Source organism: Tetrahymena thermophila (assembly GCF_000189635.1).
Source record: "Tetrahymena thermophila SB210 genomic scaffold scf_8254479, whole genome shotgun sequence".
Classification (NCBI taxonomy): domain Eukaryota; phylum Ciliophora; class Oligohymenophorea; order Hymenostomatida; family Tetrahymenidae; genus Tetrahymena; species Tetrahymena thermophila.
In genome coordinates, this window is record NW_002476254.1 from 129,305 (window position 1) to 142,609 (window position 13,305).

Genomic DNA, 13,305 nt, shown 5'->3' on the forward strand with positions numbered 1-13,305 from the left:
AAATTTTAACTAACGAGATATAAAAAATTTGAATAAATAATTGCTATTTTAAATACAAAAATCGTATTAAATTAATTATTTTTAATTTTATATATTTCTCTATTTAGTTTATTAACTTTTAGAAAGGATAACAATTAGCTTAAGATGTGTCCTATAGCATTTATCTTTATTCCTGCTTATCATAAAGTTAATTTCTTCATCATAAAACCAAAAATTGCTGAAGCTATAGCTAAAAATATCAGATGCCAAGCTTAAAATTTAGCTTAATTAGCTAAATTTAAAATAAAGATAAAAATATAATTTACATAAAAATTAGAATTTACTTTCAATTTTTTCTTATGGTGCTGTATTTAGAGGTTTCTCCATTCTATGCAAAAATTCGAGTTTGTTTATATCAGATTTTAAAAACTACAGAGTTTATTTTTATTCTTCTATGCTCTTTTTATATTATGATTCTTTTTTAGCTGCGATTTCATATTTTTCTTTCCAATATCCTGCCTTTTAAGAATCAGTATCAAAGGCATCACTTTTATTTTTAAAATATAATCATCAGATTGAAAGAAGCTGATATTTAATCATTAATTTTTAATTCATTATTTTAAAAGAAATAACTGAGATAGGAATAGATTTTATCCATTAAAATAAAAAAGTTTTGGAAATCTTTAAATTAAACATTTTAATTAACTAATGAAAAAATAAAAAATTACTTCTAATCTTGTGAGAATTATCTTTTATGAATTTAACTTTAAATCTGATAAAAAAATACATGTTAATTTATTCATATTTATGATTTTGATTAAATTTTACTTCTAAAATAGAATTCCTTTTTGGTGTTTCTAATTTAATGCTGCTTCCTAACTGATTATTACTTTCTAGATTATTTTTTTTTATAGGACTTTTCATAAAATAAAATAAAATAAAAATTATTTTTATTGAAGTAAATAATATCAAAAACTAAATAACTACTCTAATAAGTTAAAAATTTAGTTAGAATTTTTATCATCATTTAATTAACTATTATGAAATTTGTGAATCCCTTCAGTTCCTAATGTTAATCTATTATATTTTGCTAAATGGTTCATTGATTAAGTAATAATTTATTATTAGTTGTTAGGTTCCACATCTTATAGGCTTGAAAATTAAAATTATTTCTTCTTTTATTTCTCATAATTGAATTATTAATCAAACACAATATCATGACTCTGCTATTAGGTGGTACCATTTTTACTAATATTAGATTGAGTGCTTGGTCTATTTTAAATTTATTAATCGCTTTCTTTATCTTAATGAGACTATTCCTCTCCTATTACAGAAAACTCATTAAATTCATTTTCTAATTATAATTTCTAATTTTAAATTAAACCCTAGTTATTAGCTACATTTTATTATCTTGAGGAATTTAGTTACTCTTATTAAAACGAAGCATAATTTTATGAGAGAGATGTATTATCATATCCTGAATATTCTTTAAATTAATTAACTGACCCATAGTGTATGGATTAATACTCAAAAGATGAATTCGATGTATTTTTTTAGTCTGAGTATAAATTTTAAAATGATTATCTATTTCCTGAATATTAGTTATCCCTTTAGTCTATCTTATTTTTTTCTGTAATTTCTCTTTGAGAATATGGAATATTAGCAATATCTTCGTTTAAATGCTCGCTCTCTAAAATGCTTACATTTTCGCTATTTTTTCTCTCTCTTTTTTGTTTATAATCACTTAGATTATCAGAAAGTACATTTTCAGAATGCTCACTCTAATAATGATCAAATTACATCAAGTTATTATTGCTTTCATCTGGACCTATTTCATTTCCAACTACAGCATTTTTTTCAGAATGAGATTGATTAGCTGAAATAATTTTTTAATTAGTTTTAAGATTTAACATTTTTTAACTTGTTGGAAAATTGTTTTTTGAATTAAGCTATGGGTCTAAATGTTGCTCATAGCTCTAATTACCATTCAGATTATGTAATTTTTTATTTTGTTCATGTCTAAGCTCTTGTTAAATTAGTGTACTTTTAGAAAATTTATCTTTAATTAATTCACTATTATTTTAGATAAATTAATTAATGTCTGTTAATGAGTTAGATTTTTGATGATTATGAGCATTCAAATTCTATTGCTAATTAAATACTATTTGAGGATTGTCTCTCATATTTTTATTATTAATATGTGAGAAAAAGTTTATTTTTTCTTTTGTTTAGCTTGGTACTTGACTATTATGCTTTTCTTCTTCCCTACTTGAATTGGCTAACTACTCGTCATTTCTAGCATATTAACTCAGCTATTACTTATTCTTTTATTCATGTTATTACATTTGTTTTTCCTTTATTTATAATTATTTTTAAGAGGTAATCATTTCTTAGAAATTATCAGCTTTAATACCAACGGTGCCAAAGTTTCCTGTTTGGAATTCTGATTCAGAAGCTTGCATATTTAGAGAGTTCAGCATAGGGTTTTAAATGAAGTGTCTTGAAGAGTTTAAAGTTCCTAGACCATTTTAAAGCTATTATCCATATTTATTTAAACATTAAATAATTGAATATATTTGTTAAATTTACCTCCAAATTAATATTATTTTATCCTACATTTTAAGGTTTAAATGAATGAACCATATCAGCTCCTTTTATTTCTGAAAACTAACTAAGCTTATTACCACTAACAGCTTATCTAATTTTAAAAAGTTTATTTTGTTTAATATATAACAATATTATAAACAATAATAAATACATAGACTAGTTTTCTTATTTAATTTTCCTTTCTTCAGAATTTAGCTGCTTTAAAATATTTAGATTTTCAACATATTCTTCTTAAATTTCAAAATTCTTTTAGTTTTCTTCACAGAATGATTAATAATCTAACTTTGTAAAATCAATATCAGTTTAATTCTAATTTTAATACAGTTAAGATGCCTTTATTTTTTATTCAAACTCCTATGACTCTTAAGTTACAAAACTAACAGCTGATCCAATATTATTAATAACTACTTCTAATTCGTGTTTTTAAAACTTTTCGCCTTTACTCCTGTTCATAAAATCAGTAGGTTCCTTTTAAATATCAAAGATAAATTAGTGAACAATATTCATTTTTATTCATAATCTATTAGTGATATTAAAAATGAATTCAAATAAAAAGTAAAAATACCCAATTCTCAGTCCCTAAATACTATATATATTCTACAATAATCTTTTTTTGATAAATATCCTCTATCCTTTTCTTATAAATAAAGTTAAATAATTAACATATTAAATATATCAACAAAATTTCTAATATAGGTTCTTTACCTTAGATATATTTAAATATATGGATATTCTAGTTTATTCTTACTCATATAATATTCCATAGCTCTTAGATAATTTTATTGAATTCGACTCAGGGATTATCTTTTTATAAAAATATTGAGTGCATGTTAAAACCTGATTTTATATGCTAATTTAAATCTACTCTAAAAAGCACTTAATTTTTGCTAACATTCCTTATAGTCAATTTAGTTGTAGGAATTTTGTTGGCTGCTACTTAAAAATCTAAAAATTACTCTGGATTAAACTATAATAACCTGTTTATATTGAAAAGTAAAATAGCATTTTAAAAGTCTTTAATTTAACTTTAATTACATTTAATGTAATCAATTGATTAGTTCAACTTTCTTTTATCACTAATTACGCTAATTAACTACAAAGATATTATTTTTATTAAACAATAAATTAATTCAAATTTTAATCTTATAGCTTGTAACTCAAATACAAAAATAATTTACTAATTAGAGCAATTACTATAACAATCGAATTATGCAAAAAAGTTTTAAGATGAAGAAACATATAAATTAATAATATTATTATATACAATAAATATTTGTATTCTTAATAAAATTATGTTTTTTATTCATTTATTTATTTTTACTTTTACTATAAATTAAAAGATATATTTAACTTATTTAAATGCAGGTTTTAATTAACTAATTAACTAGATAAATAACTAACTAACGGTCAAACAGTATTTTGTAGAGATTCTTATATCTCTTTTTAATTTTCAAATAAATAATTTGAAGGATTTTCTTTTTAGCAAGATCCAATTTCATTTAGTTTTTTAATAATAGTTTTCGATAATGTCTTGCTAGGAGTTTTATTCACTTTTTATTATACATTTATCATTAAATTTTCTTCACTGGTTTCTGACAAATTATTTATATTTTTAGAAAATTCTAGCTGAAATTCTTCATTAATTGAAGCATATTACTCTAACTTCTAAGTAATTTCTTTCTCATTTATTTATATTTCAATTTACTTTTATTTCAGCTCTTAGGCAAACTCTTCTAATTAATTTTTCTCAAATCTTTAATCTATCTCCTTGCTGACTGCTGACAATTGCTATTTAATCATTTTTAATTAGTTTATTTAATTTTGTAGAGAATCTAACTATTCCTTATATTATGTATGATCTAAGTAATTAGTAGACTCTGTCTATTTTCTTATCCAGCTTATCTCTAACTAGGTATTTTATTCTTTAACGAAAAGATTAATTTTAAAAATCTACAAATTAAATTGAAAAATTTACCCTAAAGATAATATTTTTTATTAAGATTATCTATTTCTTAAAGGAGCTCCTTTTCTTTTAACTAAAATATTTCTTTTGAAAAGTCATCTGAATTCATTTCTCCTTTTTCATTTGTAAACTTATTCATGTACTCTAGGAAAGTACATTAGTTTTCAATTTTCTATTCCTAATTACATTCTTTAAATATTAATTTAATATCAATAGGTATTTATGAATGTATTTACTTTGGTTATTTTATTCTCCTTAATTTACTACTATGTTTGATAATTTTAAATAAGAGCCACCTCTTCCATCTTCAACTTATAAATTAATAATTAATATTTATTTAATTTGAGTTAATTTTTAATAAAATCTATAAAAAAAATATTATTAAGACGAAATGCATTTTTTTTGATTAAATTTAAAAGCAAAATTAATGTTTTTAATTTGTTTAAAAATATGATTTTTTCAGAATTATCTTAATAATTTACATGTCTCTTCAAAAGTTTCGTTGTGTTTCCTGTTTAATGCCAAATTAGAATCTTGCTTTATCATGTTTAAATTATTAAAGCTGACTAAGCTTTTCTTGGAATTAGTTGGAGGTAATCCATTTTGCATTACATTTTTTTTTAATGTTGATATGTTTGGATCAGATAATGTATTTAATAATTGCTTTTTATCTTCTTTAATGCTTTCTCCAACATCTGTATTACAGTATTACCCAGATTAAGCATTTACAACAGATTATTCTTTTTCCTTGAAGAAAGTTATCTAATTTTACTACAGCTCTAATTTTTATTCATAAAACTAAATTATTGATTACTTTTCTTGCTCGAAGCTTTCATTATAAATCCTCTTCATTTCTTATACTTCTGCTTCAAATTCTTATAATCCAGAACGAAGCTCTTCTAATTCTTTTTAGCATTGTTAATTTTAATGCTACAATATATTTACCTACTTTTCTCTTTCAATAAGCTCTATATTTACATATACAATTAAATTTATAAAATTTTTTTTTAAATAAGAAATAGTTTACCTTCATTCAGTGTTTTATTTTATTGCTGTAATTTATGAACTTTTTAAAGAAGATTTTATATTTCTTAACCTCTTGAACTCTACAAATTATTACTCTAATTACATTCAATGCTTGATTGATGAGACAAAGAAAGCTCAATTAACTTCTTTTCTAAAATATTTTCTTGCTCTTCAACAATGTCTATTTTGGCTTTTAATTACTAAGTGGCAGTTTCCATTTCTTACTTTGTTTATTATATTTAGAGGATACCATCTTTTAAGCTATTTATTTCTTATTCTTTTTATGAAATATTTTATTCTAATTCGCTAATTATTTCTATTAACTTAGCTTCATTTGATTTCATTAAAGAAACAGTTTCGTTTAAATTCTAAATTTCAATTTCATACCTTTCTTTTAACTTTTTTTATTCTATTTCAATAATTTTTTAATTCATTTGATCAGATTTAGTTAACTCATCTTTGTACAAGTTAATTTCTTCATCTTTTGAGTTCAATTTATCAATAAGCTATCTGTTTTCCTGCTCTAATTTTATATTTTTTGTTTCCAAATCATCACCTTAAGTAGATTAAATACAAGAAGGCTTGGTTATAAGAGAGTCTTCATAAAATCTATTTATTTTTTACTTAATATCTACATATTAAAAAAAAAATTACCTTTTTTCTACTGATTCAAATTCTCTCTTATTTGCCATTAAATAATCGTCATTTATAACCTTAATTTTTTATATCTTTTCAAAAAATGTGTTGAATTAGCTTTTATATGCCCTATGTAACTCTTGTTATCTTGCGTTAATTAATTCGATTTCTTATTGCTTTTAAAATTTCTATTCACTGATTATCAGCTCTTGCTAATCGACTTTTTACTATAGCTATTACAGTTCTTATTTTTACTTAAGTACCTCCTCTTTCAAGCTATCACATTCTAAATTTTTGTATTCAAAAGCTTTATTTATAAACGATTTCTCTTTCTCTAATTATTGCATCTATTATTAATAAGCTTAAATTTCTTAATTCAGCCTTACTTCCTAGTCTTAAAATTTATTTTTAGTAACAAGGTCTTCATCTTGCAAGGTTTTATTTTTCTACTGTTAATTTTGTAATTCTTTAGCTAAATCATTGTTCATAATTACCAGCTATTATTTATACTCGTCTATTTTGAATTAAAAATATAAAATTAAAAAACTAAATGTATACAAACTTATACCTAATTTTTCGTTTTCAATATGCATTTCTTCAATAATTTATTCATATTTTTTAATTTTTTCTTCATTTTCCTTTTCTTTTTCCCTAATCAATGACTCATAATGTTCTAAAACTCTAGAAAAAGTTTCTTTTTATAATTCTTAGCCAGTTATTTCAAAATTCTCTTTACTTTAAAAATTATCTTAGAATTATTTAATATCTATCCCTGCAAATTTTGAAGTTCCACTCAGCTGCATATTATTTAGTATAAGTGCATTATTTTATAAATTTTTAGGTTCTTCTTCCAAGTAAAGCTTTGTTTGGTAAGAATTGTTGGAAATATTTTCACAGTTTGAAGAGTTTTATGCTTACTATAAATTTTTAGAGTATCTAAAATTGTTGTTATTGTTGTTGCTTAAGAAGGAGTTTTATTGTGATTAAATATTACTTAAATTGTTTTAATTATTACCTAAAATAATGCTATTATCAACTACGTTTGTTGTATTTAGACTTTTATAATTACTTGTGGTGTCAGCATTATGATTTCCTTTATTGCTTGGATGATCAATTTGTGAATAATTTAAATCATTAAGCGTAATAAACCTCGAGTTATTATTACTAACTCCATTACTGTTTTCTGCTAAGGCTTGCTAAAGAGCTTTGACATGAGAGTTTACCTTCATATTCCAGCTCTTATCTAAGTAGGACTCTGATTCCTACTATTACTACTAAGCAAAATTTCCATAATTGGCTTTCTAATGTAGTTATTGCTATTATAACAACCAGTTTTAATTTTTTACACTTGAGCTGTTGAGACTCACATCTTAATTACCTTATAACACAAAATTAAAAGGTTCTTAAATTTAATTTGTGTGGATTGAAAATCTTCGCTATTAAACCTTTTATTCTTTATAACTAGAATACTCCTTCCTTGTATCACTGATATTATATTTATTCAAAAACTATTTTTTATTTTCACCAAGCTTTTTTCTATCAACTTTTTCTGCACTCTTCTCTCTTCTTTTAAGACAGCTAGTGCATTTTTTAATCTCACAAGCTTGTTAGTTATGAAACTAGCTATGAGAAAAGCTGTTATTATTGACATTTTAAGGAGTTACATAATTAAGACCAGCTGCTCCTTAAAAAATATTGTTTATTTGAAGTGATCCTTAAGAGTGTCTTACTCCACTATTTTTAGAAGTTTATCCATTAAAGCTATTGTTCAAGTTTCCTAATGCGTACATATTGCTTGTATGAATATTCAAACTCTGTCTTGCATTAGCATTTACATTCGAGTTATTTATAGAATTGCTCTAATTACCACTGTTGCTAGTACTTGCATCTAACTAATTTTAATTTTGCATCAGCTGCTAAGTGATATCTCCTAATTTCAAATATTTAGATTCTTTGTTCTAACTCCAATTATTATTAGACTGCATTTATTGGGGAATCTTTGAATTCTTTGAAGAGTAGCAATTTTCTATAAAATCCTCTACCTTTTGAGCTGTTTATTTCTTTAAATCTATAAGTATCTTGTCTGAAACCTATTCGGAGAATATTTTTTTATTATTTGTATTTAAATGTGTATTTCCTGTGTAAAATGCATTTGGTAAACTAGAACTTCCCTTTCCAGTTTTTTGTGCACTGCCACTATTTGAATTAACTTTGATTTCTATTTTTTGAATTTAATTTTTAGGGATTTCATTCTCTTTAAATTGATTTTATTTAAGGAAAGCATTATTTGCTATCTAATTGCTATTATCTTCTGAATTTCTTTTAACTGATTTGAGTTTCATTCTTAGCTTTTCAATCTCATTATCCAATTATGACTTTGTCTAATTCATAAAAAAGTGCAATTAAAGTTTTAAATTGAAATTACATTCACTAAAAATATAATTATTCATTTTTATATTAATATGTAATTTAATTATTACCCTTATTTTATTTTCTTGAGCAGGAGAGCAATCATTGATTTAATTTTTCTAGTCTTTCAATTAGTTATTTGTTTAAAGTAATGAGCTCTAAAAAGTAGAGTCTTAAACTAAATTATTATGTACTTATTATTACTAAATAAAATTCTATTTCTAAACTGCATTCTGACCTTGTTAGCTATAAATTTGATAGTTTGCTTGAGAAGGATATATATCTGCATTTAAAGATAGTGTTCTTTCTAATTGATTAGAAGTTTAGATTAAATTAAAATTAAATTATTTTACTGTTTCTGGAGATATTATCACATCCATTTAAGGTAAAGCTATTATTGTTGCTAATTTTGTTATTCTCTTGAGGAATGATAGAGTAATTTCTACAATACTCTTGAATCATATTCGATTTATTTTTTATTTAAATTCAAACTCTGCTAAAAATTTTTCACTGAAAATTTATATGACCCTTCTAATTTTTTTAATATTAAATTGTTCAAAAAAGAGATATTTCAATTTTTGATTTTAAATAATATTTAGGTAAATTATTTCAACGTATAAATTAGATTAATAAGATTTTCGAATAAAATCAATAATTACTGTTAGTCAATTAAATTAATTGCCATTCATTATAATACAAATTTAAATTGCTTTTTTAATAATGAAATTTTAAGTAACTCAAAATAATGATCTATCTGCTTTTAAAATCATATTAAAATGCTTCTTTAAACCATGAGTTTTAGTTAATTATTAACCTTTTGTTTATTTTATCTATATTTTTAAATAAATCATCAGAAAATATTAAAATACCCAAAAACAACTATAATTTTGTTTTCTTTGCTAAATACAAGAAATAATTAATTAATAAAAGATAATTCATTTAAAATACCTAAAGATATTTATTTACTGTTAGAGTAGTTTTATTTTACTTAATGAAGATTTCAGTAAATATCATAGTTTTGAAGATAATATATTTATATCATAATTTTTAATGAAATGGATACATTTGAATCTGATAGTTTAGAAGACTAAAGTAGAACAAAATAAATACTAATTTTTTTATTTAAAAATGGTCAAAAATTTGAAAAAATGTGTTTTTCAATTGATTTTTTATTATTATTAAGAAGAGTTTTCTAAATATTCGAAGTTGTTTTTCAATTAATAAAAAAATTATTTTCTTGATAAAATTTCTTATTTTAAAATAGCATCATTAAAGAGAAATATATTGACTAAATAAATAAACAAAAAATAGATGGATGATTAAAGTAAAGAATTTATGTAATTTTAATTTTAATCAATTCATTATTACTCACAAATTTTAGAAGCAATATTCTTATAATTTCTTTTGATTAATTGTTGATTATATTTAAGACTAATAATTATATAATTTCTTAATTAATCATCAAAAATATTTACTAAACAAAGTTAGGCACAATAATAACATAAGTACCTGTAAGTGCTTTATATTTAGACAAATAATAAAAATAGTTTAACAATTTTTGAATAAAATAAATTTAGACTCAAATCATCTCTTTAAGTAGGTTTTACGATATCATTAACAACTAGTACTTGGTCTTTATCAGAAGGTTAAATGCAGTCAAATTAAGTTTCATAATAATATTTCAATAGCTAATAATAGCATAGAAATTAAAATAACATGAATTATTTTCTGGACCCAAGCTTACAATTTGTAAAGAGCGATTTCTAATCTAGATCAAATCAACACAGCTCTCTCATAAATTATTAAATTGATTCTCCTACTATCACAGAAATTCGTTAGCATAAAAAGTTGATGCAAATTTTTAACAAGGACATAAAAAATAAAGATAATATTAATAATTATCTTACTGAACAAGTAAAAAAAAGTAAAGATAACTTAGAGGATATCAATTAATTTGTTTAAAAATAGAATTTAATCCTTTTAAACAATAAATAAAAATAGAACATGATAGCTACTTTTAATGATTTAAAAACAAAAGCAAATGAAAGGCAATTTAAAACGTCAAGGATATCGTAAACAAATGATGACAAGAAAAAATCTAAATCGCAACACTAGCAAAATATGCTTTAAAATTTAGATTAATAACTGCATTTAAATTAGTAATGCATTTAAGAAAAAAATTGCTCGTGTGCTAAGTGTTAAATTAAAGTAATTTATGAAAAGATAGGTCCATACCATTTTCATCAAAAGTAGGATGATAATATTATTAGTTAAGTTTTAGAATAGAAAGGCTAATAAGTAAAATCTTTAAATTATTCTACTTAGGATAATTGCTAAATATATCCAGATATACAAAATATTTAGTAGGATCAGCGCACTTAAGATAATTCATATGTCAAAAAATCTTTAAGTTATTATTAAAATAATACTTTATAGAAGAGTATTCTTAGTAATCAAATTGAGCAATTCTAAGATAATAACACCTTTAATTTACCAGAAAGTAGTAGAAACTCACTAAGTGGCTCAACATGTTTTAATGACGCAATAAATTAATAATAACAAGTAAAAGCATAAGAAGTTTTACAGAGTGGTTTTTACAATAAGCAATAAGAGGATGTAAGTAAAGAATAGATGCTATCTTAAATGTATGATTAGAATACTTAATTGTAGTAATTAATCAAAGATTAGCAAGATTACATTTAAATCTTATATAAGCAGATGGTTTTATATTAAAATTTGCTTGATCATTATAAAATTCCTTATTCTCAAACAAAAAATAAACTACAACCTTCAGAATCCAATTTTTCTCTATAAGGATCAACAGCTGCCCCTTCACCAGTGATAAGTTAACTTTGCCATTCATCAAGGACCTCAGATTTTGGATAGTTAGATCAAATAGATTCTTCTAATTAAGAGTAGTATAACTAGTTTATAATCTAAGATAAAAATTAATAAACATAAAATTTTAAGTAATTATATGAGCAGTTTAACTTAGCTACAGCTAAAGCAAAATTAAATGCTATGTAGTAGCAGTAAAAAGTTATTTCTAATGAATGTTAAGCGAAAAATATAAAATATGATAATAAAAGTATTTAATAAAATAACTTTTTTAACTCTGGAGTATTAGAAAAAAACACATGTGAAGCTAAAAATTTTCTAGTTAAATCCTTTGTTAATGGCTGCAGTTCAAATAATTTACCAATTAATTAATCGAATGATGAAAAGCAACTCTAAAAATTAAATAAAAACAGCATTGAGTGCTTCTAACAAAGAAGGAAATCTATTTTCAATTAAAACTCTAATTAAATGTAAAACTAAGACTCAATAAAGAATGATGATGATCAAATAATTTCAAGCAATACAGTTTCAAATTGTTAATCAAAATTTTATTCTAGCAATGAAAGTCCTATTAAGATTTATTAAGATCTATAAAAATTTTGTTTATCATCATAGAATTTAGATTAATAAATACAAAATCATTACATGATTAATAGTGCAAGAAATTTTAGCTCTACATCTTCACCATAGAAATAAGGTATTTTTTTATTGTAATATTTATATATTTAACTCTATTAAATTTAAATAGTCAATCATTAAGTAGATATTCAAGACATGATGTAAAGCTTTAAAATTAGATTTAGAAATTTTTTGTAAAACTTGAAAAAGAAATCTATTGAAAAACCAAGTTAATTTAGCAGAAAAAATATGCTAATTAATAAAAGCTTAATAGACAAAAGTGCTAATTAAAATAATTATAGATAACAGATGTTTATGTCTCCTTAATGTTCTCCATAGAATAAAAATAACAGTAAAGGCAAACAAATGATACACTAAGAATAATTTTCAACATTTTAACTACCATTTTAAAGAAAACAAAATCAGTAATATTTCTGTACATTAAATAAAATAATAGAATCACAAAAGTTAACTAATTTTTGATTCATAAATATGGCTTGGATAGCATTTTATTTCAAATTATTTTTGGCTCTAAACTCGCTAGAAAAATAAGCCAAAAAAAAAAAAAACTTAACAAAATAAAAAAATTTATATTGTAATTATTATTTTATTTTAATAAATCTTATTATTATTGTATATATTTCATAAAATTATTTACTTTAAAAAATTATTTAATTTAATTTAATCAAAACATTACTTGCTTTAAAAAAATAAAATTAGAATACATTTTTAAGATCTCATTTCTAGTGCTGGTAACAATTAAAATTAGGTTTTTTGATTTTTCAACTATTATTTTTTTAAAATCATCGTATAAAGTTCATCGTCGAAGATATTTTCAAAAATTTAAAAATATAAAACAAGTTATAAAATTATTAATGTTCTTAAGTTAAAAATTTTTGTGTTTTACATGAATAAAAAGCTCATCCAATTAATTTTAAAAAAATTCCCTATTTAAAATTTTTTTTTTCCTTTTTTTACTAGGATAAGAGAATTACTGTTTATTAGTTTATTTGGCTTTAAATTTATTTAGTAATTAAATAAAATTCATTATAATAAAGATGAATTGTTTATTTCGATATAATTACTTTTCTATCTTAAGCTATATAGTAAAATTATACAAAATAAGAAATATAAAAAATTTGAGAAATTTATATAATAGTTATTTTAATATTTACGTACTATATATATATTTTATGATACTATTTACTTTAAAAAATTACTTTCAAAAT

At 22.2% G+C, this 13,305-nt stretch overlaps 3 protein-coding genes across 3 annotated transcripts; 1 reads left to right on the top strand and 2 right to left on the bottom strand. All coding sequences in view use genetic code 6, as the record gives it.

Annotated features, from left to right (window-relative positions):
- Positions 1–179: 179 nt before the first annotated feature.
- On the bottom strand, positions 180–3,623 carry TTHERM_00622840 (hypothetical protein; the record flags this gene model as incomplete). Its single annotated transcript, XM_001022509.2, has 11 exons — positions 180–271; positions 324–526; positions 708–751; positions 808–895; positions 967–2,513; positions 2,569–2,677; positions 2,738–3,054; positions 3,152–3,223; positions 3,292–3,390; positions 3,452–3,563; positions 3,622–3,623. Coding segments are annotated over 11 exons (2,685 nt in total).
- Positions 3,624–3,993: 370 nt separating this feature from the next.
- On the bottom strand, positions 3,994–9,082 carry TTHERM_00622850 (hypothetical protein; the record flags this gene model as incomplete). The annotated part of the gene is made up of 9 exons (XM_001022510.3): positions 3,994–4,508; positions 4,562–4,738; positions 4,786–4,860; positions 5,032–5,517; positions 5,577–6,184; positions 6,230–6,725; positions 6,780–8,592; positions 8,692–8,927; positions 8,974–9,082. The coding sequence occupies 9 exons, from the start codon at positions 9,080–9,082 to the stop codon at positions 3,994–3,996; spliced, it is 4,515 nt and encodes a 1,504-aa protein (XP_001022510.3).
- Positions 9,083–10,102: 1,020 nt separating this feature from the next.
- On the top strand, positions 10,103–12,559 carry TTHERM_00622860 (hypothetical protein; the record flags this gene model as incomplete). The annotated part of the gene is made up of 3 exons (XM_001022511.2): positions 10,103–10,131; positions 10,198–12,155; positions 12,207–12,559. Exons 2-3 carry the CDS (start codon positions 10,271–10,273, stop codon positions 12,557–12,559), a joined length of 2,238 nt encoding a protein of 745 aa, XP_001022511.2. The 5' UTR covers positions 10,103–10,131; positions 10,198–10,270.
- Positions 12,560–13,305: the final 746 nt, after the last annotated feature.